The sequence below is a fragment of the Lissotriton vulgaris genome, chromosome 4_1 (genome assembly GCF_964263255.1).
Source record: "Lissotriton vulgaris chromosome 4_1, aLisVul1.2, whole genome shotgun sequence".
Taxonomy (NCBI): domain Eukaryota; kingdom Metazoa; phylum Chordata; class Amphibia; order Caudata; family Salamandridae; genus Lissotriton; species Lissotriton vulgaris.
This window is the reverse complement of record NC_141691.1, coordinates 616,079,993-616,104,685: the sequence shown is the minus strand read 5'-3', so window position 1 is coordinate 616,104,685 and position 24,693 is coordinate 616,079,993. Positions and strand designations below refer to the sequence as shown.

The window sequence follows — 24,693 nt, the reverse complement described above, 5'->3', positions numbered from 1 at the left end:
GGACATGGCTTTTGTAGTTCGGACTGGACTGTTCCCATGGGGCACAGGGTCAGAGCTGATTTGCATATCGCCATTGTCTAACCCGAGGTGGTGTGGAGTGCAAAATAACGATGGATTTGGGCCCAGATCTTCGGACTGGGGTGAGTGTGTGACATTGATCCACATTCGGTCCATCACCTGTTGTGTTTGCAAATTCCGCCCTAAGTGCGCTGGGGATGCCCAGACGTGGGTCCCAGGCACTCCACACCACTGGAGTCAAGCTACGCGGGCTGATGAGAGGTGTTACCTCGAAACCGGTCCGGTCCTCGGATGCTTGATTCCGTTCTGGGAAGGACATGGCTTTTGTAGTTCGGACTGGACTGTTCCCATGGGGCACAGGGTCAGAGCTGATTTGCATATCGCCATTGTCTAACCCGGGGTGGTGTGGAGTGCAAAATAACGATGGATTTGGGCCCAGATCTTCGGACTGGGGTGAGTGTGTGACATTGATCCACATTCGGTCCATCACCTGTTGTGTTTGCAAATTCCGCCCTAAGTGCGCTGGGGATGCCCAGACGTGGGTCCCAGGCACTCCACACCACTGGAGTCAAGCTAGCCGGGCTGATGAGGTGTTACCTCGAAACCGGTCCGGTCCTCGGATGCTTGATTCCGTTCTGGGAAGGACATGGCTTTTGTAGTTCGGACTGGACTGTTCCCATGGGGCACAGGGTCAGAGCTGATTTGCATATCGCCATTGTCTAACCCGGGGTGGTGTGGAGTACAAAATAACGATGGATTTGGGCCCAGATCTTCGGACTGGGGTGAGTGTGTGACATTGATCCACATTCGGTCCATCACCTGTTGTGTTTAGAGAAGGAATCAAGCACACCAGGCGCTAGAGGAATAAAAAGTCCAGCAACAAGAGTCCTTCAGGGGTCCAGGACATCAGCAGTCCAGGGGCTGGGCAGGGCCCAGGGAGGCAAGACTTCCCCCCGGCCCCAGCAGTAGCATGCCCCTGGTAGGATTCAAGATGGAAACAAGAACCTTTGCAAGAGGTCACAGCCTCCTTTTATACAGAGAAATCCTTTGTCTAAAGGTGCAGGGTGGGGGAAGAACCAGTCGCAGCTGATCTGGGAGCACCCTTTATGTGCTCAGCCCCTCACTCTATTCACTGGCAGGGCTAGGGACATTAGACGCACCACAGGGGGCGGAGCCAGCATTGTTTGGGGAAAGCCCAGCCCTATTCAGGACCCAGGTGCACTCCTCCCCAGCCATCAGCATGCTAATCTCCACACTCACCACCGGGCAGACCCATCAGACTACTGGAGCCAGGCTCACCAGCCACCTCCATCCAATTACAAGCCAGACACAAATTACACAAACAAATAACTTCTAGAAGTGGCACTTCCACACTAGACACAATCATGCCGCATATATCCTGGCGCAGCATTCAATCACACGAGTCCGCACATACCAAACTCGAGCCTGCACACCCCACGCATCAGGAACTACCAGGAACACATACATTCCCTATGCATTCCTATGGGAGGGCAGGCCTATCTCACCACACGCACTCCGAGTGCGCACGCACTTTCCTCTGGGACACAGTGAAAGTGCGCAGAAACCTAGAATCACCATCCCTAGGTCACATGTAAATAGCAAAAAGTTCAGGGGTGAACTTGCCAGAAGGGCCAAGTCCAACAGCTATTGTTTACTCTTGTGATGCGTGATCACGGGCCCTTATGACTTATTCGCGTTCTCAAAGTCTCGCAGTGCAAGATGGCGGGACTCCATGACATACTCGCAGTGGAAAAGTCTCGCGTGATCACGCAGCCAGATCCAAAATGCGCAGCGCACGCAAACAGGGAGGAAAACAACTCAGTAAACTCAGAATCACGGTAAGGCAACGCCGCGTGCGCGAAATTGTATTTTTGAAGCGCGACCAAGCAAAAATAATTCACCAACTCGCAAATTGCAAATTGTTTGGTAATTCGCGGATTGCGAAATTGCCAAAAATTCGCAAATTCCGCAAGCGGAACAAATTTTCAGCCCATGCTTAAATTAAAACACCGCCCTAGAAGTCTTTACATTGGGAGTTGCAGTTAGAATAGATAAGTCTATATACTGAACTACAGTATTTTTCAAAAGTTCATTGTGAGGATTTAATGCAAGATTGAATGATTTGAAAAGTGCATTTTATGATACTGATGCCTGTTCGAAGTTTCAAATTAATTTGAAAGATTGTTGCGTTGCAGATCAAGGCTTAAGTTTTGATGGTAGGCGTTTCTCTTATGCAACTTTCTGGAGGGCTTTTTCTATCTTTAGACTTGCTCGTCTTCTCTATATATTTTTCATCCAACCTGTTCTATTTCCATCGCTCTCTTATTTAAGATACTCGGGGGTCTGCTTGGGATTTCATTTTATTCTCTCCCGACTTCCTTTCTGCTTATTTTTTTTTCACCTTCTTATCTGACCTATACCTCGTCTGTGTTTTCATATTTTCTTATCCCTCGTTCCGTATTTTTTATCTCTTTAGTTCATGTTAGCTTAACAGAGCCATGCACACGTTAGTTTTCCTTACCAGGGCTTCGTTTTTTCTCTAGCAGCTGATAAGGAGATGCATAATATTCAACAGTCATAGGCGAACCTGAAAAATAAAAACACAGTACATCATCAGACATTTTATTTATGACTCATCACAAGTCCCAAACTTTCAAAGAGAATGTTCACCCTACTCACCAATGCAGCCGACATTTGTGTGCCTCGGTCTATTGTTTCGCCTAAGACACAAACCACATTTCAACATGAGCTCTAGGCTCCCAAAATTAATCTTTCAAGGTCTGCTTTACAATTCTGTCACTTGTTTAGCTCAAAGAATCACTTATGTTCTAGTTGAACGATAAGGTGTGAGAGAGCATCAGCCAACATGGGGCATACACCCTACTGTCATTTGCATGGATAGGCATGTGACATGTTGGGTTTAAATGCAACATTTGAGCAACAGAAGCACTTTGACATAAAAGAAGTACATCTGTGCGTGTGATATATGTGTGTGATGAATCCTACATATGTGAAATATTTCACAAAGAAACCTGGCAGCAATTAGAAATTTGCTAATGCCACCACCCAAGTAAAGAATATCTAAAGTTCGCTTTGCATTTATTCACTGTCCAATTTTCTAAACGCGTGGTGATTTGAAAAAAATAAATAATCAGAACCATACTATAGTAAGAAAAACAAGCCTAATTCAATTGTTTACCTCGGATGAGTGGAAGACGGAAACACAGATGGGAAGAGGATGTCTATTTAGCGACGATGTTATGCTATCCATGTACCTTGATTCACAATTTATCTTTAATTGCCTTTTGAAGACTTCATTAACATGCAAACCTGATATCCAGATGTGTTTTTACCTCAATGTTACAAGAAGCTGCAGGAAATATGGGAAGCTTCTTGATCAGCAGAGGTAAAAAATATAATCAAGTGGGCAGTGACTTCTTCCGACTCTCACAAAGATGCTTTAGGTACAGTGGGGGCAGTACCCTGAACACCAAAATCCTAGACACCCTAAAATATTACCATCAGAGATTCCGCTCCCACAGTAATGATTTAGCATTAAAGAACCTCTCCCTCAACATCAGAGCCAGTATTCGTTTAGCATAGAATAAAAATTGTAAGTGGGACAACTCAACAACAGAGTTCTAGATCATAGAAAAGTTAAAAGGTTTTTATTACAAAAATCCCAAATTAAGCAGTACAGAGAAATAGAAGATAAATGCACTGAAGGCTAAGGTACCAAGTGCCTAGTCTGAACTCAGAATTATTCTAAGTTCCAAGGAACAGCAAAAACCAGAAGAGGACCGGACAGCATCCCTAAAGGAAAATCAAAAATCATGGCTCACCCCAAAACCAAGAGGTTTTATTACATATTTTATGAATACGTAATAAGCAAAATCTGCCAATTCAGCATGGCATGACCAATGATAACATATTGGGCAGATCAGAATACAAATCGTCAAAATAAAGCACATACTACTAACCCATTTCAAAGAAAAGCTCCAGCAGCTTCAGTGCTGTTGCTGTCTGGAGATACACAACACAATATGAAACATTTTTCAAACAAAGACCTATACATCATTATATTCTAGCAGTCCCACATAGTAAGCTACAGCTGAAATGTCCTTAAGATTGCAACATTCAGTACAAGAAGAAACTTTAACGCATAATCCATGAACTCTAAGGAAAAAAACTGTTACGTCAGTGGGCTCAGTAAATGGCTGTGTAACTGACTGTATGGGAGAGTGAGTGGCTGTGCTAGTAGATATAAGGGTAAGTGAGTGGCTGTGTGAGTAACTGTGTGTATGAGTGGCTCTGCAGATGATGTAATCAGGGATGTTATCAGTCATGTCATCTGTGATGCCACTGACCAGGTCATCTGTGATGTATTTTGTGAGGTCATAAGCAGTGCATTACAGGGGCATAAGGTTATAATTAGCTCAGGTAACTAAAATAGCTGAATTTCACTGGTTTTGTATAAGTGACATCTGAGCCTCCCTATAACGTCCCTGAACCTGGTTTATTTTTCAGTGAATCATATATATATATCATATTGCTTACTGGCAGTTGCCAGTAGGTAGCTATAGTTGGGACTTAGTTTCCATAGGAAAAGCATCTTTTGGTTTGGTTATAACTTTGTATGCTGTTTGACGAGTCTTCACAAAATGTTCCCAAAAAAGTGGCCCACTTTATCTAATTCTGCATGGAAGGTTTTGTGGTGGTCCATCAAGTGGGGAACAAGAAAAATGGGGGGGGGGGGGGGGGGGTCAGAAAATCTAATAGGGATTATAACGTCCCTGTAACCTTTGGTATTTTTCAATGAATCTCTATGTTGGTTTTAATGTTATTTCTGAACAGTAACTTTGAGAGTGACTGTGTGAATGGGTGTATGAGTGTCTCAGTGGGTGTGTGAGTGAGTGCATGAGTGAGTGTCTTACTGGGTGTGTGAGTGGGTTTGCGATTGCAAATTTAATATGTAAGCACTATATTTTATAGGGAGTCCTGAAGATGCCATAAAACCTCTTTATGGCCATTGCTGACCACAGTTAAGGACAACTTCAAAAACATACTAGATGTCTGTTTAGATTACCACATCCAAATTCTCGGATAACCAACAAGCACCTATCAATGCAGCTAATTCTGCCACTTGTGTGGCGATGCTTTGAAATGGATCAGGTCCTTCTTGGAGCAACGGACATTCCAAATCACCTCATCCACAGAGTGCTCTGGACTTTTCAACTCCCCCCACGGAGTACCGCAGGGTTCTATCCTCAGCCCGTTGTTTTTCAACCTTTACCTTAGACCTCTGGCCGATTTAGTGGAGAGATCTGGACTTACCCTCATGACATACGTAGATGATTCACAAATGATCTTCTCTCTGTCAGAATCTAGTCCACTATCCCTGTCTCTCCTTAAACAAGGTCTCCAGAATATCTTCAGCTGGATGACTAACAACCAGCTGAAATTAAATGGAGACAAGACAGAGATTCTCCTTCTGGGCAAACAGCGAGATCTCTGGAACGCCTCACATTGGCCTTCCCAGATGGGAAATCTCCCAACACCAGTCACTCATGCAAGGAACCTGGTGGTAATTATGGACAGCTCTCTGGCCATGTAACAACAGGCCAGCAAGGTTGTAGGCCTTTGTTTTACCATCCTGAAGTGGCTTAGAAAGATCCTGTGGATGTTGCCCATCTCTACTCAGAAAACCGTAGTCAATGCCCTTGTCACATCTCGGCTTGACTACGGGAACATCCTGTACTTAGGTGCAAATAAAGCAGTCATAAAGAGGTTACAGCTTGTCCAAAACTCAGCTGCCCGACTTTTATGTAAAATCCCAAAAACCACCTGTGTTTCCTTCCACTTGCGGGAACTGCACTGGCTTAGGGTGGAAAACCATATCAGATTCAAAACTCTGAACTATATGTTCAAGATTAAAGCAGGCACCGCACCTAAATACCTACAGGCATTAGTTCATCCCTACATTCCCAAAAGAAACCTACGGTCACAATCAGCAGCAAACGTCTGTGTGCCTAGGTTCAAACTTTCTAGAATGGGAGGGAGATCGTTTACCCACCAGGGTCCGTCCATTTGGAATTCACTTCCGCCCCATATACGCAAGGAGGGGAGCTACTCTAGGTTTAGGAAAGCAATAAAAACCTGGTTGTTCGATCAATAATCTTGAACGACCCCAGTGAACCCGTTCCACCTACTGTGCTGTGTCTTGGCACCGGGAAACCCTTCTTGGGTAGCTGTTTCCGCCTTATAAGTTTAAAAAATAAATAAATAAATAAATTGTGCTGAAGTAACGTTTGGCAAAGAATATGCTTCTAAAATTTCAAAAATTGAACATGGTGCCTAGGTAGCCATCACCATCAATTTAATTATTTTCCTTAACTTCAGAACTCTGGTCTGAAATAGGAAGCAGTGTCGCTCGACTAAGAACATTACACCACCTAATAAGAGATGTTCTCTACTGAAAATATAACCTGCTCATAACGAGTCAGTTTTCTGTTAGTTATAATCCATGCTCCCTTTCTGGTAAAATGTGTTTTAACTGAATGTGGGACATACACAGCTAAAGTATGGCCCATTACAATCCCTTCATTTTGTTCAATGCCAATGCAACAGCTGAAAACAATTTCAAACAACCTGAAATACTTATACCTACTGGATCCAAAACAGCTGAAAGATAGACCACTGGGTGCATAAATCACCTAGTTTATGTGCAAGAATCGAAAGTACACATCCGTTTTTTCTCATGGCAAAACAGAAAAATGGTAATAAGGCATCCAGAGAGCAGGCACATGATACAAACTCACTTATAATTTCTTAAATGCATCACAGCATTATTCATCAAATGGTACTGGATCTGAAACCTCCCTCTGGGTGGTTGGCGGACCCATTTTCAGAATAGCAGACATGTATTCTTCTCTTTTGAGCCCTTCCTCAGACCTTTTTCAATGTGGTGTCCAAGATAGATGACTTACTTTTACAAAACTGCATTTTTGTTGGAAAAACCTTATGTCCATTTTCAGCTAGATGATTTATTGAGGGAATTGTATCAAGTTTACAGTCCTCCTTTGTTTTGGATGTGTAGGTCATCAATATACCACACCAAGACAGAATTAAATGACAACTTCAAATTCTCTAGCTCTTTCTTCTGGATTTGGGCTAAATATTGAAGGACTTTCTGTATTCCCTTGTGGGATTCCACACAAAACAAGAACTATGTTAAAAAGCTGAAATGCAAAAAGGAATTGTGATTCCTCATGGAACGAAATTAAGAAGAACGCTGACTGTATTCCATTCTGCTTCTGATGGAATCTGAAATACAATTGCTGCTGGATTTGGTACCACTGGAAAACATGAAACAACAACCTAATTTTGTGGAGATGTATGATTGCTGTTTAATTCCCATTATGGGAGAGTTACAAGGACTATGTGTTACGGCGCTGACCGGCTCATGGCCCGCGGTGCATTCCGCTTCATCGCTGTGGGCTGTCACCTGGTCCGTAGCACCTATTTCTCGAAACTGGGCACGCAGCGGCTCAGTGCGGTGGCCCGCTGTTTCTTTTCTGGGTGTAAAGGTGTGTCCTGCATCACCTCTTTTTCCTTATGGGGCATGCCACCAGCATAGGTGGCGGCCTGCTAATGTGGCCAATATTGATTTAACACCTTGGCTGCTAAGGGTTTTCCCCTCCGGTGCTGACTTTTTTGAAATCTCATTTATTCATGACGAGCTCAGCTCGTCATAAGCACAGCTCAACCGTGCCTCATGACGAGCTGAGCTCGTCATGAGCATCGAAGGGGTTAAAACACTGTAGTTGCACTCTTGGAACCACAGCTTCTCCCACAATACTACCGGAAAGGGTCGCCCCCTACCTTGGACAGACCAGAACCCAAACAACCAGGAAACATCTTTATCCTTTAAGGTCAGAAGAAAGAGTTCCGAACCTGACACTATGACGTACCTTGTGGAGAATTGCATGTTCTATTATCTTATCAATCATTGGTTTCATTCTTTCTTCTGCCTCTTTTATGAGTCTGTATCGACTAGTTCAAGGAAATATTGAATATGGCTTAATTTTTATTTTTACTGGCTTTGCGCTTTTAATCAATCCAATCTCTTTTCCAGTAAAATCACATACCTCATTTTGACAGCATATCTTAAATCTCGATTTGGTTAAAACAGGGAATAACTCAATTGTTGAATAAGGTGAGTTTATCGTAAACATGCAATCCTAGTCTTGAGTTTCCTATGTAACACCAATCAGTGTGCAGTAAATCACACAATTCGTTATGGAAAGCAAGTCCCTTCCCAACAAGTTTACACTGATAAAATCATACAAAATAAATTGTGCTTACTCTCCATCTGACCAATTTTAACTGGAACATCTGCTGTAACCTGAACAACAATTACTGTATTGCTTATCCCACTTTCAATGCCCGAACTTCTCACAGAAGTGACAAACTATATTCTTCTAATTCACTCCAGACTGAACTAAACTCGTATTTGAATCTATTTAATACCACAATCCATTTTTCAATTGTTCTGTTTGGGCAATCATCAACTTCTCCTTAATTCTTTGTTGCATGTCAATATTGTCCCCACTATATGTTGCCAATTCATATCCTTCTCAGGAACTCTTTCAAATAATCACATTCTTGTATTTATTATCTACTTTTTCAGAAGGCACACCCTAGGCATAATCCTAGCTGGTTCTTGTGTAGGCTATCCAACAAAAGCCTTATACTCAATCTACAAATCACTAGGGACCACAATTTCAAATAGCAGAATTAAATCAGCTCAGAGCATCAGAGAAATGTGTGTCAATGTGAATACCTCTTCATACAATTTTCCTGGTTCCTCTCTCCATTTAGGGAAATTATCAGTAAATGTTTACAAATCAGCTCTATTCCACGGCACATGAACACCACTACTTCCATGAACCGCTCTTAAATGAAACTCTAAAACTGCTCCTATCCCAACCTAGAAATCACTTACAACCCATCCTGCCCTACCTTTGAGGTCCCTTGCGTATTCTTTCTTTATGCTGTTCCTTTATTCTATCTTTCTCCATATTTCTTCAATGCATTCCAATCTCTTGCTTTCTCAATTAAATCTTTAATATGGGTTCTCAATTTAATAAATCTCATCTCTTTAATTTCATCACGTGTCAAATCCATTTTGCAATTTCATTTGATATTTCACAAAGGGATTAGGTGTGCCTGTATGGGCCATCAACTGGGAGGATGGGGGGCAGAGCCAGGCACAACCCCACTAGCAACTGAATAGTATGTGCCCTGCATTCATACAAAAGAGTTGTGAACACTGCTTTGTTCTTACAGCAAGCATGGAGCCAGGGAGGGCAGTAAACGTATAGTACACCAAAGGGAATTCTCTAGAAATGTCTCCTATTCACAGGTATAAAACTAGGACCCTCAGACCCACTCTTCAGTTCACTTTGTAGACCAACAGAAGGACCCTAAGAGGACTACCTGCCAAGTTGGTCTGCTATGTACTCCCCAAGACTGTTTTGCTGTACTTGAAAGGACTGCTTTGCTGCCTGTAGCCTGTAGCCTGCCTTGAACCCTCAGAGCCATGCCCTGCTGCTTAAGCACGGTTTCATCACTAGAACCCAGGACTACCAGAGTGACTCCCAGAGCTAATTGGCTGGCCTCCTAATTAGAGCTTTAGGGACAGAAAAGGATCCAGCCATCTTGCATCTGTACCTGGACCTAGCCTGAGGGAGTCCTACCCCCCTCCCAAGTGGTGTCCCCAGTCCTAGACCCTGGGTGGTGGTGCTAAAGGTGTCCCTAATAGCCAATATCCAAAACTTTGGACTTTGATCCTTTTTTGCTGAAAACTGCTCTGTGAACTGAGAGGCGACCAGGACCAACCTGCTCGACTATTCACCCAAGGTACATTGATAGTGATATTCATTAAACTTCTAAAGCCTTCGAATGCCAATAGCATCTTGGCACTAGTGTCAAAGTACTAGTGAGTAGTTCTGGAACCAAGGCCTACTGAACAGACTTATCATATTGGGCCAAAAAATAGCCATGTTTTAAGCTCCTTCCTAAATTTAAGCAGATTAGGCTGGCTTCTCATACATTCAGGGAAATTGTTCCATAGTTGAGCTGTAGTGTGGATGAAACTCCTGCCTCCCCACTTCTCTTGATTTTATGGACGATTACTGTTCTGAAGTTATTGTTAGGTACATATAAGGAAAGATTTTGTTAAGGTATGCTGGGGGCATTTCCATACTGGGTCTTATGAGTTTAGCATAGTGCCTTGAATTTGACTCTTTTCTTCACTGGAAGCCAGTGGAGTTCTCAAACAGTCTCGGCCACTGAATTTTTGGATTTGTTTAAAACTTCAAATAAATTAAGTAAGCGCTGATAAATGCCCAGATAGAGGGCTTTGCAGTAATGTAGCCTCAATGGCACTAATGTTATGACCACTCATTTTTTTTAATTGAAAGGGAATGAAAGGAAGAATATTCCTAATCTGAGGCAGAAGAAAGAAACAGGAAGAAGTAAGCTTGTTAGCCTGAGCCTTAAAGGACAGAACAGAGTCAAAAAGTATGCCAACATTTTTGACAGTGGAAACCGGGGTGGGGGGGAAGACCGAGCATCTGAGGCCACCAAGATTGGTCTCAAGATACCGTTTCTTACTAAAAAGAAGGCCCTTGGTTTTAGCTGAATTAAGCAGGAGGCTGTTGTCTTCCATTTATAGCTCAATTTGTGACATACAGTCCTTGAAACGGTGTGCAGTCTCATTGATATCATTTGTGATAGCCACCACAATTTGTATGTCATCTGCATGGGTGACTGGAGCAAAGCTGGATTAATTTTTTAAGGGGAGCCACATATGTTAAACAGTGTGGGGCTCAAAGATTACCCCAGGGAAACCCCACATGGCAGTGAAAAAGGCTTGGAGATCAGGTCCCCCAAGGCAACCAATTGCACTCTGTGTGCAAGGGACGATCGAAGCAGCTCCAGGGAGGATCCTTCGATTCATATTTCCACCAGGCGATCTATCAGAACCACGTGGTTGACAGTGTCGAAGGCTGTCAACCAATCATGATCATTGCTGCCTTCCCTCCACTGTCCAAAACATTACTCAGCTCCTCTGAAGCCACAACTAGTGCCGACTCTGTACTATGATGCAGCCTAAAGCAGAATTGTGCTGAATCTAGGATCCCATTCTCCTCTACAAATGTGGCCTTTGCAGATTCCAGTGTTTTTCACAGACAATTGCTGGGAATGATAAAAGGGAAACAACAATGGTTTCTTCAGTGCTGGTCGGCCTGACTTTGTGGCAGCTCCCGCTATGTTCTTCTCCGCAGCAGCATATCCTGTTCAGCGGTCCTTCAGCAAATTTGCATTTAGCCTCAAGGACCTATCATTAGCTACAGCCTCGTCCCGCAGGAGACTTACGACTTTTAAACAATAGACTAGGTCCAGCCGTAGACATTTTCACTACATCATAGTCCAGCTGCTCCCAGATGACGCTCCCTCCTTGGACACCAGGTGCAGCCTTGTCCCTCTGAACTGGACCTTCTCTGAACACTTTTCTTAAAAATTTCTTCCAAGTCCGAAGGTAAATGCTGACTGGGCCCAATCTACTTTTTGTGTCCGATTTGTGTTCTATCGCGGCCAACCATATTTTTATACTATAACCCGATCTTGAGTGACTAGATCGCCGCAGTTGGCACTTTGATCTTTTAGACATTCATTTTTACCTTAAACTTTGAAAATTCATAGCTCAGGTTCTAATAAATGGAATTTTGCCATTTTGGAGTCAAATCATTAATTACAATGTACTCTATATTTCAAAATTGGTGAGGGATTTTCCAGAGTTATTTACTTTTGTGTCATGCTTCCAGAGGGTTAAGCACAGGTTTATTTAATGACTTTTTTTGGTTCGCCCCGATGGGGACTGTGGCTGTTGCCTGAACTGGGGTCACCCCCAATCCAACCAACAACCCAGTTTCTCACATTGGTGATCAGTGGTGTCAACTACTTGTGCAGTACCATGCACTGATTAGTGTGACACAAAATTCCCATATAAATAATTCCACACCAGAGTTGACCTCTTTAAATACTTCTTAGTTTTCCATTGCCTGTTTCCTACTATTTCCAAATTGAAGTGCCCGATCTCCCTTTTTGTACCATGGAGTTGGATATGATCAACTTTGGCACCCTCAGCAGGTCTGAGCTGCTGAACCTTTGCAAAGAAAAGGGACTGAGTGCAGACAGGAAGGCTACCAAGCTTAATCTCCTGGTTGGATGGTAGTCCTCAGAGCCTTTAGACGAGGTCCGGAGGAGTCAGACTGCCCCGGAGGAGAAGGATGAGGAAGAGGAGGAGGAGGAGGAGGAGAGGAAAAGGAGGAGGAGCAGGAGGAGGAGGAGGGGGAGGAGGAGGAGGAGGAGGATGAGGAGGAGGAGGAGGAGGAGGAGGAGGAGGAGGAGGAGGAGGAGGAGGGAGCCCATTTGGAGGATGATGAAGAGGTGGATGATCTAGACCTGGGTCCTGAGCAGAAGAAGGAGCACAACCCACCCCAAATATGCCTAATGTATCTGCCCAAAGGCTGTCCCCAGAGGATTTGGAGGACAGGAAGGCAGAGAGGGAGTTCAGACTCCAGCTGGCCAAGAGAAAGCTAGAAGCAGAGGAGAGAAGGCTGAGGCAGAATGCGCATTGGCAAGAGAGGAACTGTCCATGCAAGAAAGAAGGCTGGCCCATGAGATCAGTCTCAAGAAACTGGAAATCAAGGCCAAGCAGCAGCACTGTTGGTGGCAGCATTACCTCAGTGTATATTATAGAAAAGAATCCCCATCTCAAAGGATCTGGTGGCCAACGTTGCTGTGGGAGATGGCATAGTCAAGTGGTTTGAGGCCTATGAGCTTGCCCTGGTGATGAATAGTATCCCTGAAGAAGATTGGGGGGCAGTCTCTGGAGGCATATTCCCAATGAAGGGAAGGATGCCAGTTACTCCTAGGGAAATTGAACAGGCTGAAGTATCCCTTCATACAGGAGGCCTTGACCAGGAAATATGGGCTCATCCCAGAGAAGCATAGACAGAAGTTTAAGCACAGCCGGAAGCTGCCCCAGCAGACCTGAGTGGATTTTGTGATCAGTTGAGCAAGGCATTGGATGGGTGGGTGAAGGGCAGTGAAGTACATGATTCCAAGCGACTTGATTGCAAGAGGGCACATGCTTAGTCATTTTTTTACAGAGTTGCACCAACACTTTGTGGCTAGTAAGCTCACTAACCGAAGGGAGTTAGCTAAGGATAGGACCGCTGAATCAGAATCAGGATCTAAAGGAATGTATCTGGAGGGTAACTCCAAAAGGGGTCGTCAGGCTTCACACCGGAATAAGGAGGAAGGAGATAAAAACAAGGTTTCCCCAAAAAGAGTTGTCATGGGAGAGAGTCCCAGCCTCAATATACCACAAAAAGGGGTTTAGTTGATGAGAACAATGGTACGTTTGTCCCCAAGTGTTATGAATGTTGCCAGTATGGGCATACCAAGGGTGATGACATGTCCTAGAGGGCACAACCTGCCAGTGTTGGGCAGACCCCTGGGTTGGCTAGTGTGGCGCTTGGGGAGGAGATGGCCCCAGTTACTGTGGGGAAACAGCTGAGGCTACCCTAGTTTCCCTGGGTGACAGAGAGAATGTGCTCAAAGCGCACATACATTCTAATACTTTCAAGTACAGGGAGGAGTGGTTCACCATCAATGGGTAGAAGGTGGGAAATAACCCAAGCAGCCGAAAAAGGACTCGGTACAGGGGGTTAGGGGGCAGCAGTTAAAGTTATAAATTGCTGCTTGTGTTCTCCTGTGTTTACTACTATTTATGTTTTGATATGAAAACTGTTGTATTACATATAACTGTAAAAAATGTTAACCCTACTGGCAACCAAATGTGACCTTACATTTCTCTATTATTCATTAATTCAATAAATCTTTATTCGGTTGGAACAGCCATAAAAGATTACAATAATAATACAGATATCAATAAAAACAGCCATAAAATAATTCAGTAGTATAACAGAGATCAATAAAAAAATTCAATGGATCAATTACAGCAGCATACAATTACAGCATACTATAAATGGGTGTTAGAAATGGGATTTCTGGTTGACTAGGGCTTGTGCTTTAGACCGGTCGAAACCACCACTCTAGTCAGGGCAAGGGAGTTACACACTGAAGATAACCCCTGCTCATCCCCTAGGTAGCTTGGCATGAGCAGTCCGGCTTATCCCAGAGGCAATGGGTAAACGCAAGGTTATATATAAAAATAGCCTTTGTATTATCCAAAACATATTAGAATAGTAATCACATAATATACACTGTGCCAACTGGCACTAGGCAATATTTACAGGGGATTATATACACATGACAGGGCCAATTGGGCCACTGTCAGAACCATCACGAAGCACAAATAGTAAAGGTAGAACACAACCAGTAACTACTGGCAAAACACTGTACTCAGCATTATATCCTGCAACATAAATCATATTATTCATTCAGCATCACATCAGGCGTAAAACACATTATGTGCCAACCTCATAAGCATTAACACATTATGCAATAAACAACACCAGCATAAACACAGTATGCAATAACCTCATAAGCATAAATCACATTAGAGGCATAAATCAGGGTGCATCCATCACATTTCTCCTAGGCACCACATAAATCAAATCAGGGCCTGGTGCCCTACCAACCTAACACTGACACTCTGGCCAATTGGCCTTCTCAGAGGGCTCAAATGCCCTATGTCCCAAAATGTCAGGGCTGGCTGCCACTGCAGCAGAATCAAAAGTGCGCAATTCCCCTGGCACCACTGTGCCTTCTGGGTCCCCACTGGGACTCCTAAAACTGCTCTGGACTAAACGTTGCGGCTGCCACTAATTGTGGCGCAAATGTGAGAATAAAGGTAGGCACTGGCACTCACTGTGCCCTCAAAGTCCCCACCTGGATTCTACCCACAGATGTGCCCACTGTTGCAGCTGTCCGCGCTGGTGCAAAGCAGCTGTGTAAAACAGAGGCACTGGCACTGGCACTACTGTGCCTGGAGGACTCCTCTTAGTGCCAAATTGCCCCCATGTTGCAGGCGCAGCAAAAATAAGGCCCGTAATGCACCGGAGACGGAGGTCCAACACTGCTACCAACCAGTAGCGCAAGGCCACAAGAGCGGGAGGACCTTCTCGGTCCATCCTGCGTAGGCGACTCCTTCTGTGGCCAGACTCACCAGGCTATTCTGGGGAGGCTTGCCTCTCTGCTGGTGCCGCTTCTTGGCATCTGCGGGGCTCTCCTCCTCAGACAGCCCAGACTGTGCGTTGGGACTCCCCTCCTCTCGCCGGTCACCATGAACACGTGGGGCTCTCTTCTCCAGTCATGAGGGCCCCTGTGCAACAACCAGCACACCTCCTCCGGCCCTCCACTACGGGGGGGAAGGGGCGGAAACAGAGCCTGCGAAGCACTCGCGCTCATCAGCAGACCCCGCCCACAGTCAGGCACGGGTCCCCGACTTCCGTGTTCGGTGCTCCTTGTCTCAGCAGCAATGCAGGGTAGGCACACGCTCCAAAGGGACCGGTGTAGGGTGGGCTACTGCTCTGTTTTCAAGTAGATAGAAGGGGTGGGCACCCGCTCTAAAGGCACCACAATGCCCTTTGGGCACCCGCCAACACAGCGGCAGTGTGGGGTGGGCACCCGCTTTTCACAAATGCATGAGAACGGGGTGGGCTCCCGCTCCGGCTGACAAAAATGCGGGGGAATGCCTACATCCGGAATCCCTCTAAATGGAATGCAGCTCCGCGCTGCGAAGCCCCTGCACTCTCCTCTTTGTGGTAAAATTATGGACCCTGCTATAATGTGGTACCGAAGCCCAACACTTGTGTCACAAAATATCATCGAATCATGACGAATTTGGTATCGGCAGATCGGTAATGATCAGGACATTATGCCTGTGCATTTGCGTCACGATTGAGTGACGTAAACACCCTTAAATAGTAGTTTCTGTATTGAACCCTCGGGTTCCATTTTGTGAGCGGCATCCATCTTGTGGTTGCCCTTACATAGTCAATTGACCAAGGCCGAATTCGAGCTGAAAGAACACGTCCACCTTTCCTGACTCCTCTCTGACCCGGGCGAGCTGCCTTCACTGCCTCCAGCCAAACCTGTTCGGGCAGTCCCCAACCCACTGGCCGAGCGAGATTAGCATCAAGGCACAACATGTCATAAACCATTTACCGCATACAAACCACGCTTTATCATACACACACCTGTCTCTGTTTCTTCTTTATGGCTAGTTTTACAAGGAGGAGGTGCCCGATTTTATTGGGGTTTCATCGATATCTGATGGAAGTTCTGGGCCTGGCCGGGTAATCAATCACGAACTGGACATACGAAAATGTGGGCTTGCCATCATGACTTTGCTTTTTCTTTATTGTGAAAATAGGTTTATGGTCGAATTGTAAAACCAAGAATTTTGCCTGAAGTGTAATATCGTGTATAAAAGGAGAAGGCTGGCTCTGTAAAAACGAACAGTCTCCTGAGAATATACACACCGTGCTGTTGTACTTCTAGGACGCTTGTTACTTGGTTGCAGCCAATAAAACTCGATCCTTGACATTACCTAGAAGACTCTGTGTTTCTGTGGTCCAGAACAGGAAGAACTCAAGAGGTCTCTGGGTGTTCCCCCTGACACCACCGGGTTCCTAAAAACCCGGCACCTCAGTTGGCGCCCAATGTGGAGCGGTATCAAGCGGTGTCGGTCCAAGCCAGATGTTCGTGAGGAGCTTCGTGTGAAAATTCCAGAGGACGGCCAGCCACTTCAGTGACCCCTGTATGTCGACGTGGTTCCAAAGGTCTTTGCTGCGAGGCTTCCAGCGTCCCGACGGCTACAAAGGACTGCTGCCCTGACTATCGCCCTGTTTTGGACCCATTGATGCTTGGTAGAGCGAAACGATAGACAAGTCTTCTAGTGATGTCATCGATCTTCAATACTTCAGTTAAGTATAAGTGGAGCGTCTCCCAGTCCTTAGTTTGATTCTTAGTTTTGGTATCCTTGAGATACGCTTTGATTTGGCACTAGCAAGCGCCAAAGCCGAGGGACTCGTGTATTCACGAGAATATCGTATTCGATAATTCTTTGAAGTTTGAAGCTAGACTAGTGAGCGAAGATGCCTGGTTTTAGCAGACTTGGAAACTTGTTTTGTCTTGGTTGTAGTAGGGACTCCCGATTAGACGATTTGTGTCCGGTTCCTCCAATTGGAACTCCAACATATGAGCTCTATGTGAAGCACGGCGTAGGCCCTATCACATATAACGAAGTGTGGATAAAATACACCAGAAAAGAGGGTGTCTTAAAATAGCCTCAATATGGTAGCTTTGATACAGAGATTTTAGATAATCTAGAGGTGAAACTTTTCAAGAAGAAAGCCCGGCCGGCGATGTTTGACTCTTTTCGCCTATGGCGCAAAGAAGCCAAACAGAAAGAAATTAAATTAGCAAAGAAAAATAAAAGAGGTATGTCAATGGTACAAGCTGCCGTTGCATTCAGAGATAATGAAGAAGAGCAAGAGAGTGAACAAATGCTTAGAAGTAAGAAGTTAGCAGTAGACAAATGCTATCCAATGTTGCCACGTGAAGGACAAGGATCAAAAGGGACACCTGAGAAGGATCCTTTAATGTCCCACTTACTGAGTTCACCACCCCCCTATACACAAAATGCTACTGCACCCCCTCAACGTTTTGTTATACCGCGCCCCACCGCACGAACACCAGTTCTTCCACAAGCACCAGCTCCTCTTCAGCTGGTTTCTACCTCTCCGGCGCAGCCTTCTCAAGGGCCGCCGCTTTTTCAACATACTTCATCTGCTTTTTCTACGACTTCGCCTACTGCCCCAATTGCTTATCCTGATCCTGTTTCTGCTACTGCCTCGACTTCTACTCTACATCAGCCTGTCTTTTCTGGCGTTTCTGCCTTTCCACCAGCTTCTCCTTCTGTTCGACAGAGAGTAGCAAACACTGTCACTGGTCTTTTCTCACCTTTCTTTGGGTCGCCTAAGACGACCCCTAGGACAGAACGTAGACAGTTGCGGAGTCGACTGCCTGACTATCAGGAAAGGGAAGTGCTGAATGAGTTAGCACGTAAATGGGTTACTGATACTGTAAAGTATGATGTTCAGTCTGTAATGGAAGTCTTCCGTCAGTGGGAAGCATCTACACAGAGATATGTTTTTGAACAAATGTTTATATTCCTCTCAGAAGATTTGGAGGGAAATGATCGAAAGTACAACATGAGTGAATTATTCCGTGTGCGATTCAAGTTCGCAGAAGGCATGATTGTGGGTGCCGATGTTGAACAAGCAATAGATATGTTGTTGTCTTATAGGAGTAAGGGAAGGAATTCTAGGTCACTGGATGAGCATGACAGGCCAGGTAGGAAAAAGGCGCGACAGTATCCCATGAGAGAGGTTCCCCCAGTCTGGAGGGAAGGCGACGCAAATGTGAATCCAACCATTCCCCCGCATTTCCAGCGTGTATGGGTACATGTCCCTTGGAAAAGATCTGAAGTTTTAGCTCTCAAGCAGACATTGCCTGACCCCCGCAAAAATCCTGCAGGTTACTATAAGGAGTTATCACAAACTGCCAGCTCATGTATAATGAATCTAGCAAATGTAGACATGTTGTTTGGAAATGTTGTTCCACAGCCTTTATGGGGTAAGATTCGTCATGCAGATCATGATCAAGAGTTAGGTGATACATGGGTTAATATTGCTGCTGCTGATGCTAGACAAGTTGGTGGCTCTAAGCCCGAGCCTTTAGTAGCAGAACTTCCTGGTAGAATTATTGCGTATATGAAGACTTTAATGCCCGAATTGCGTGTGAATTGGGACAAGTTGTCTGCGTGCAAGCAGAAGAAAGATGAGAATGTGTCTGACTTTTTCACGAGGTTTGAAGAGACTTTCGTTGATCATAGTGGTCAGGATATGGCTACTGAGGGTGGCCAAAGATTGTTTGTAGACAAGTTTGTACATAATCTGCTTCCTGAATTATGTAATAAATTGAAAGATTCAGAGAGTGCTTGGGCTGTTTCCACGTCAGCGCAGATTTTAGCCACAGCCCAGTACTACGAGAATAGACGCAAAGACGAGCTAGAGAAGGCAGACAAAAAGACTAAAGAATTGAAAACTAAAGTCCTTCTGCAGCAAGCTTATCCACCTCGTAATAATAATCAGCAAGAGTATCAGCAACCACAGCAGTAATCGAGAAACCCGCAAAGAAACGAGTATTCTCAACAGCGTTTACCGTACGGTCCGAATCAGTGTGCGTATTGCAAGGAAGAGGGTCATTTCAAGAATAGTTGTCCGGCTTTGTTACGGCGTTTGAATGGTGTTTCTGGTACACGAGGTAGAGGTGTTCAGCAGCCTCCTAGAGGTAGAGGCCGTGGAAATTTCCCCTAGAATGCTCCTTCTTTTCCACCTCAGAACTCTATGAACAGCTTTGACCAACAGAATAATGCGTCTTCTAGGACAGCTCAGTACTATGCTGATGACTACTATGCAGAGAACGAGAATGAGGGTAATGATTGCTAGGACAGCCATGGACAAAGAGAGGGAGTTGTTTCAGTTCCAGAAGATCAGAATGGACTTTACGTTGAGGTGATTACATCAGGTGTGTCAGAACCTTTTCTGCTGGATACTGGTGCTACAAAGAGTTCTATTATGCACTCAAAACTTCCTGGCGCACCTTTGTCCGGCAAAATGAATGTTTCAGTAGGTTTTTCTGGCACCCCTGTTAGGAACCCGATTTCTAGTCCTATGTCCCTTTCTGTTGGGCCATGTGAATTAGAAGCACCCCTCATTCTTACAACAGGTTGTGGTGAAAACTTGTTAGGATTGGATCTGTTAAAGAGATTATATGCGACTTTGTACTGTTCTCCTTCGGGAGTACAACTTACTCTAGGTAAGAAAGTGGTTTCCCCAATGTATTTGTCAAGGGAAAATATTCCAACAGAATTGTCTTCTCTTCCGGATATACTTTGGGCCACTGGTTCTAATGATGTGGGTCTTTTGGAAATAGCGCCATATGTCATAACATTGAAAGCCAATGTTAGGTTGCCACGTATTCCCCAATACAAGATCTCTAGCGAAGGTCAAAAGGCGTTGTTAGCAATCATTTATGATCTGATTGAGAAAGATGTCATTGAAGAGACAACAGGTAATGTTTGTAACAGTCCTGTTCTGCCAGTTTTAAAGCGTACTGATCCCTCCCAACCAGCTGTGTACAGATTTGTGATTGATCTTAGAGAAGTGAATAAGATTGTTGTGCCACAGTTTCCAGTTGTTCCCGATATTACTGCCCTCTTGACTATGGTTCCAGCTTCAGCCACTTGGCTCTCGGTGATTGCCTTGAAGAACGCTTTCTTCAGCATCCCGATTGCCAAGGAGAGCAGAGATGTTTTTGGCTTCAATTTAGGAGGGCGAAGCTTCCGCTTCAAACGCGCTCCTCAGGGCTACTGTGAAAGTCCATCTATATTCAGTCAGGCTCTGAAATCACAGCTTGACACGATTGTTCTACCTGATGGTGCGACTCTTATTCAGTATGTAGACGATTTACTGGTAGCTGCAGATACTGAGGAGATTTGCAAGCAAGCCACATTGTCATTGTTGCGTCATTTATGTGACATGAAGCACAAAGTCTCTCTTTCGAAACTGCAATTTGTCGACAAGAAGTGACCTACTTAGGTCACATCTTATCGAAGGAGGGAAGGAAGCTGACCCCAGAGAGAATACAGGCAATTGGAAAATTGAGTGTCCCAAGGACACAGAGAGAAGTGCGTGCTTTCTTGGGCATTACATCATATTGCAGACAATGGATACCAAATTTCTCATTGTTGGCCAAACCTTTGGTGGCCTTAACTTGCAAGGATACACCGAAACCCATTCCGTGGTCTGAAGATTGTCAGAAAAGTTTTCACGAATTGCGTGATGCACTGTGTTCGGCTCCTGTGTTGGGGACCCCCGACTACAGTAAGCCTTTTACGTTGTATGTCCATGAGAAGGAAGGTTGCGCATTATCAGTCTTGACACAGTCCTTTGGGGACAAACAGCGTCCATGCGCATACTTTTCAGTGACTCTAGATCCCGTAGCGAAGGCATTGCCAAGTTGCTTGAGGGCCACTGCTGCAGCAGCTGTCTGTATTCGACAGTCTGCTGGGTTAGTAATGAATATACACTAATAGTTATGGTCCCACATGCAGTAGACATTCTGCTAAACAGAACAAAGACACAGCACTTAACCAGTGCTCGACTGTCAAGTTATGAGCTGACACTGTTAGCGAGTCACATACACATAAAGAGGTGTGATACACTCAACCCAGCGACGTTATTGCCCATTCCAGCAGAGACAGATGAGGTCGAAAAACATGATTGCTGCTTTAGGACAGAAGAAGAGACAAAAGGGAGAGTAGACTTGCAGGACACTCCTCTTCCTGCTTTATGGGTTGATGGTTCGTGTTTCAAGTTGCCAAATGGTGATACGACTGCAGCATATGCTGTGACGACATTGCACACGATTGTTGAAGCTGCACGTATCCCACATAATTCTGCGCAAGCAGCAGAGTTGATTGCACTTACAAGATCGTGTGTGTTGGCAAAAGGAAAACTAGTGAATGTGTACACAGACAGCCAGTACGCCTTTGGCGTGGCTCACAGTTTTGGACGATTGTGGCGTGAACGTGGGTTCCTGACTTCGCATGGTACAAAGATACAACATGGTCAGCTAGTGAATGAGCTTCTCGAGTCACTGACCTTGCCACTACAAGTTGCGATTGTAAAATGTAGTGCTCACAAGAAGGTGACTGATGATGTTGGTCGTGGGAATGCATTTGCAGATGAAGTTGCAAAAGAGACTGCAAGGAATGTGATGAGCCGAATGTATGTTGCAGGCCCTGCGAGATGGATTGGTGATGTTGGCATGTGCGAAGACACGATTGAGAGTGTGAAGTCTATACAATCCGAGGCCACTGAGAAAGAGGTGAATGAATGGAGAGAAAGCAAGGGTAGATTGGATGCGAATGGTTGTTGGGTAGAATTGTCAGAGCATCAGAGATGGCTGCTACCCGATGCGTATGTGCTTGCAGTGGTGACAATGGCTCATGGAATGGCTCACATCAGTGTGAAAGGGATCTGTAAGTTGTTGGCTCCAGTATGGCAGAATAGTGGCATCCCTAAATGTGCAGAGAATGTGGTCAAGAACTGTATGGTGTGTCTGAAGTACAATCCTGGTAAGGGAACTCCAACTCCAGCTGGTCACTTTGCGCCTCCAACGTATCCGTTCGAGGTTTTGCAGCTAGATTTCATCCACATGGAGAGGTGCAACAATCTGAAATACGTACTCGTTGTTTGTGCCTTCTCCAGGTGGGTGGAAGCGTATCCCCTTAAGGACAATACTGCCTTGTCCACAGCTAAAGCCGTTGTCAAAGAATTCTTCCCTAGGTTCAGAATGCCTCGAGTGGTCTGGAGTGATAATGGGAGTGAATTCGAGGGACGAGTGATGAAGAGAGTGTGTGAGAGTCTAGGCATACAACAGAAGTTTCACGCTGCAAATCACCCCCAATCAGCTGGATCAGTAGAGTGCTATAACGGCACTCTCAAGTTGAAATTAGCCAAAATCCAAGCCAGCACAGGTCTTAAATGGCCTGACGCCCTGCCTTTGGCCCTCCTATCGACCAGAATGACTGTCCACTCTAGAGTGGGACTCAGTCCTCATGAAATAGTGTTTGGCCGCCCGGCCAACATATGGGGAGTGCCAAGGCCCAAAAAGCTCAGTGAGATTGAGCATCCTGTACTGCTTGACTATTTGTACGAATTGACAACTAAATTGCGTGTTTTACACCAACAAATCCACAGTTCCTCTCCGCCAGCGTCTGATGATCCAGGCCACGCAATTGAACCTGGCGCCTGGGTCCTGGTGCGAAACTTCCAGCGAACCAAGAACGAGCAGCCTCGCTGGTCCGGACCATTCCAAGTTTTGCTGGCTACCCGCTCTGCAGTACGTGTCCACGGTAAAAAGAACTGGGTGCACGGAACCCGTTGTAAAAGGGTCCCGTTACCCCTCCCTTATGACCGGTGGGTCCAGGAGGGAATTGCTGACTCAGAAACTGAATCTGTGCCACGATTTGTACCCTTCAGTGATGCACGTTTGAAAGGAACTACTACAGAAAAAGAGAGCAATAATATTCTGCAAGGATTTGTGCCACCGTCAATGCAGTTGGACACTACAGACCCTGAAGTCTTGTTTCAAGACCATACTGTACCAGGAAAATAACGGTATAATCTGAGGCCAAGAAAAACAAACTAATAAAAATGAACTAATAAAGTTTTCTTTCCCCCAAGGACTATTTTTGATTGTGCAGCTCTCTCATCCAGGAAACTTGCTTATTTTTGATTTTCGAACCGCCATCCGGTTCTGCTGCTATGGTCGCGGTTGCCACAGTCTTTGGGGTGCAGCTGGAGACGGTTAGGTCGACAGTTCTGGTTGGTCTAAGGGAGTTACCCTGGTCTGAACAGAAGGACTCCTTAGCAGAATCAATCTCCCACCGCGGGCAGCAACTTAGAGGATGGAGTTTCCAAAGATGGAGAGACCTGCTAGACCAGCGAACTTTGAAAAGACAATATGCACTGTGATGGCAAGGAAACAATTTTTAATAATATGCATTTTAATGTTGTGTAGCATAATGATATTTTTGAATGGCTATACTCTATTCACTTTTCGAGTTTCATTTGTACACGACACTCAGCCCACACCTCCTCCTACTGTTTCCCCGCATTCCTTTCACCCTCTACCTGAACACAAGTCTGCCAGAAGATTAGAATTTGTAAATAACTCATTCGTCCAACTCTTACACCAACACCAGTCTGTAATGAACACAACGAATTGTTGGGTATGTGGACTTATGCCACACATGACAGATAAGGGTATCCCGTATTTTGTCCTGCCATTTAGTTACTTTGGTTCTCTGTGGGCTTTCCAGACAATGTTCCTGTTTGCCATAGAACCGTATCCCCCGCGTCCCACAGGAAGAAATTCAAGCAACAAGGCACTAGTGGCAGGAATCAGAAATATGAGCAGGGATATAGACACATACAGAAGGATTCCCAGAGATGAGTTGACGCCTTACAGTTGATGGAACATAACTAAGTATGGGATTTCCTTAGCTGAGAGCCAGAAAGCAAAGAAATCCTCCCCAATCTGGATAGTACCCCATCAAGGTCACCTATGTCTGCAGGGAAATGGCAAAAACCCCAGAGCTCAGTTAGGGAAGAGTGTCTGTACTGAGACTTACGATTTCTCGTCTCAGACCTCTCCTCCATTCCTAGCAGCTAAGGGTACCTACTTCGTCTGCCATGATAGAGCGTATACATGGTTGCCCCCGGACTTCTCGGGCACATGTTTTATCTCGTTTCTGCTGCCACCCACCTACACGGCCGAGGCAGATTACCATCGGACAAGGACAGTTAGGGGTGTCGTTAGTAAAGAAGACACTGCGGAACAGGAGTTTGGAGATTTTGCAAAGGGTTTTCTGCCGTTTTGGGGGCCTATGGTGAACAGCAGGAACATTCGCCAATT

The 24,693-nt window shown here is 45.1% G+C and overlaps 1 protein-coding gene across 1 annotated transcript in view; it reads right to left on the bottom strand.

Moving 5' to 3' along the window:
* LOC147722334 (mediator of RNA polymerase II transcription subunit 1-like) overlaps positions 1 to 24,693 on the bottom strand; it is a 597,606-nt gene that overhangs the window by 189,206 nt on the left and 383,707 nt on the right. Inside the window, exon 10 of the mRNA XM_086966831.1 lies at positions 2,561 to 2,626. Within this exon, the coding sequence (XP_086822957.1) occupies positions 2,561 to 2,626 (66 nt within the window). The remainder of the gene's footprint in view (positions 1 to 2,560; positions 2,627 to 24,693) is intronic.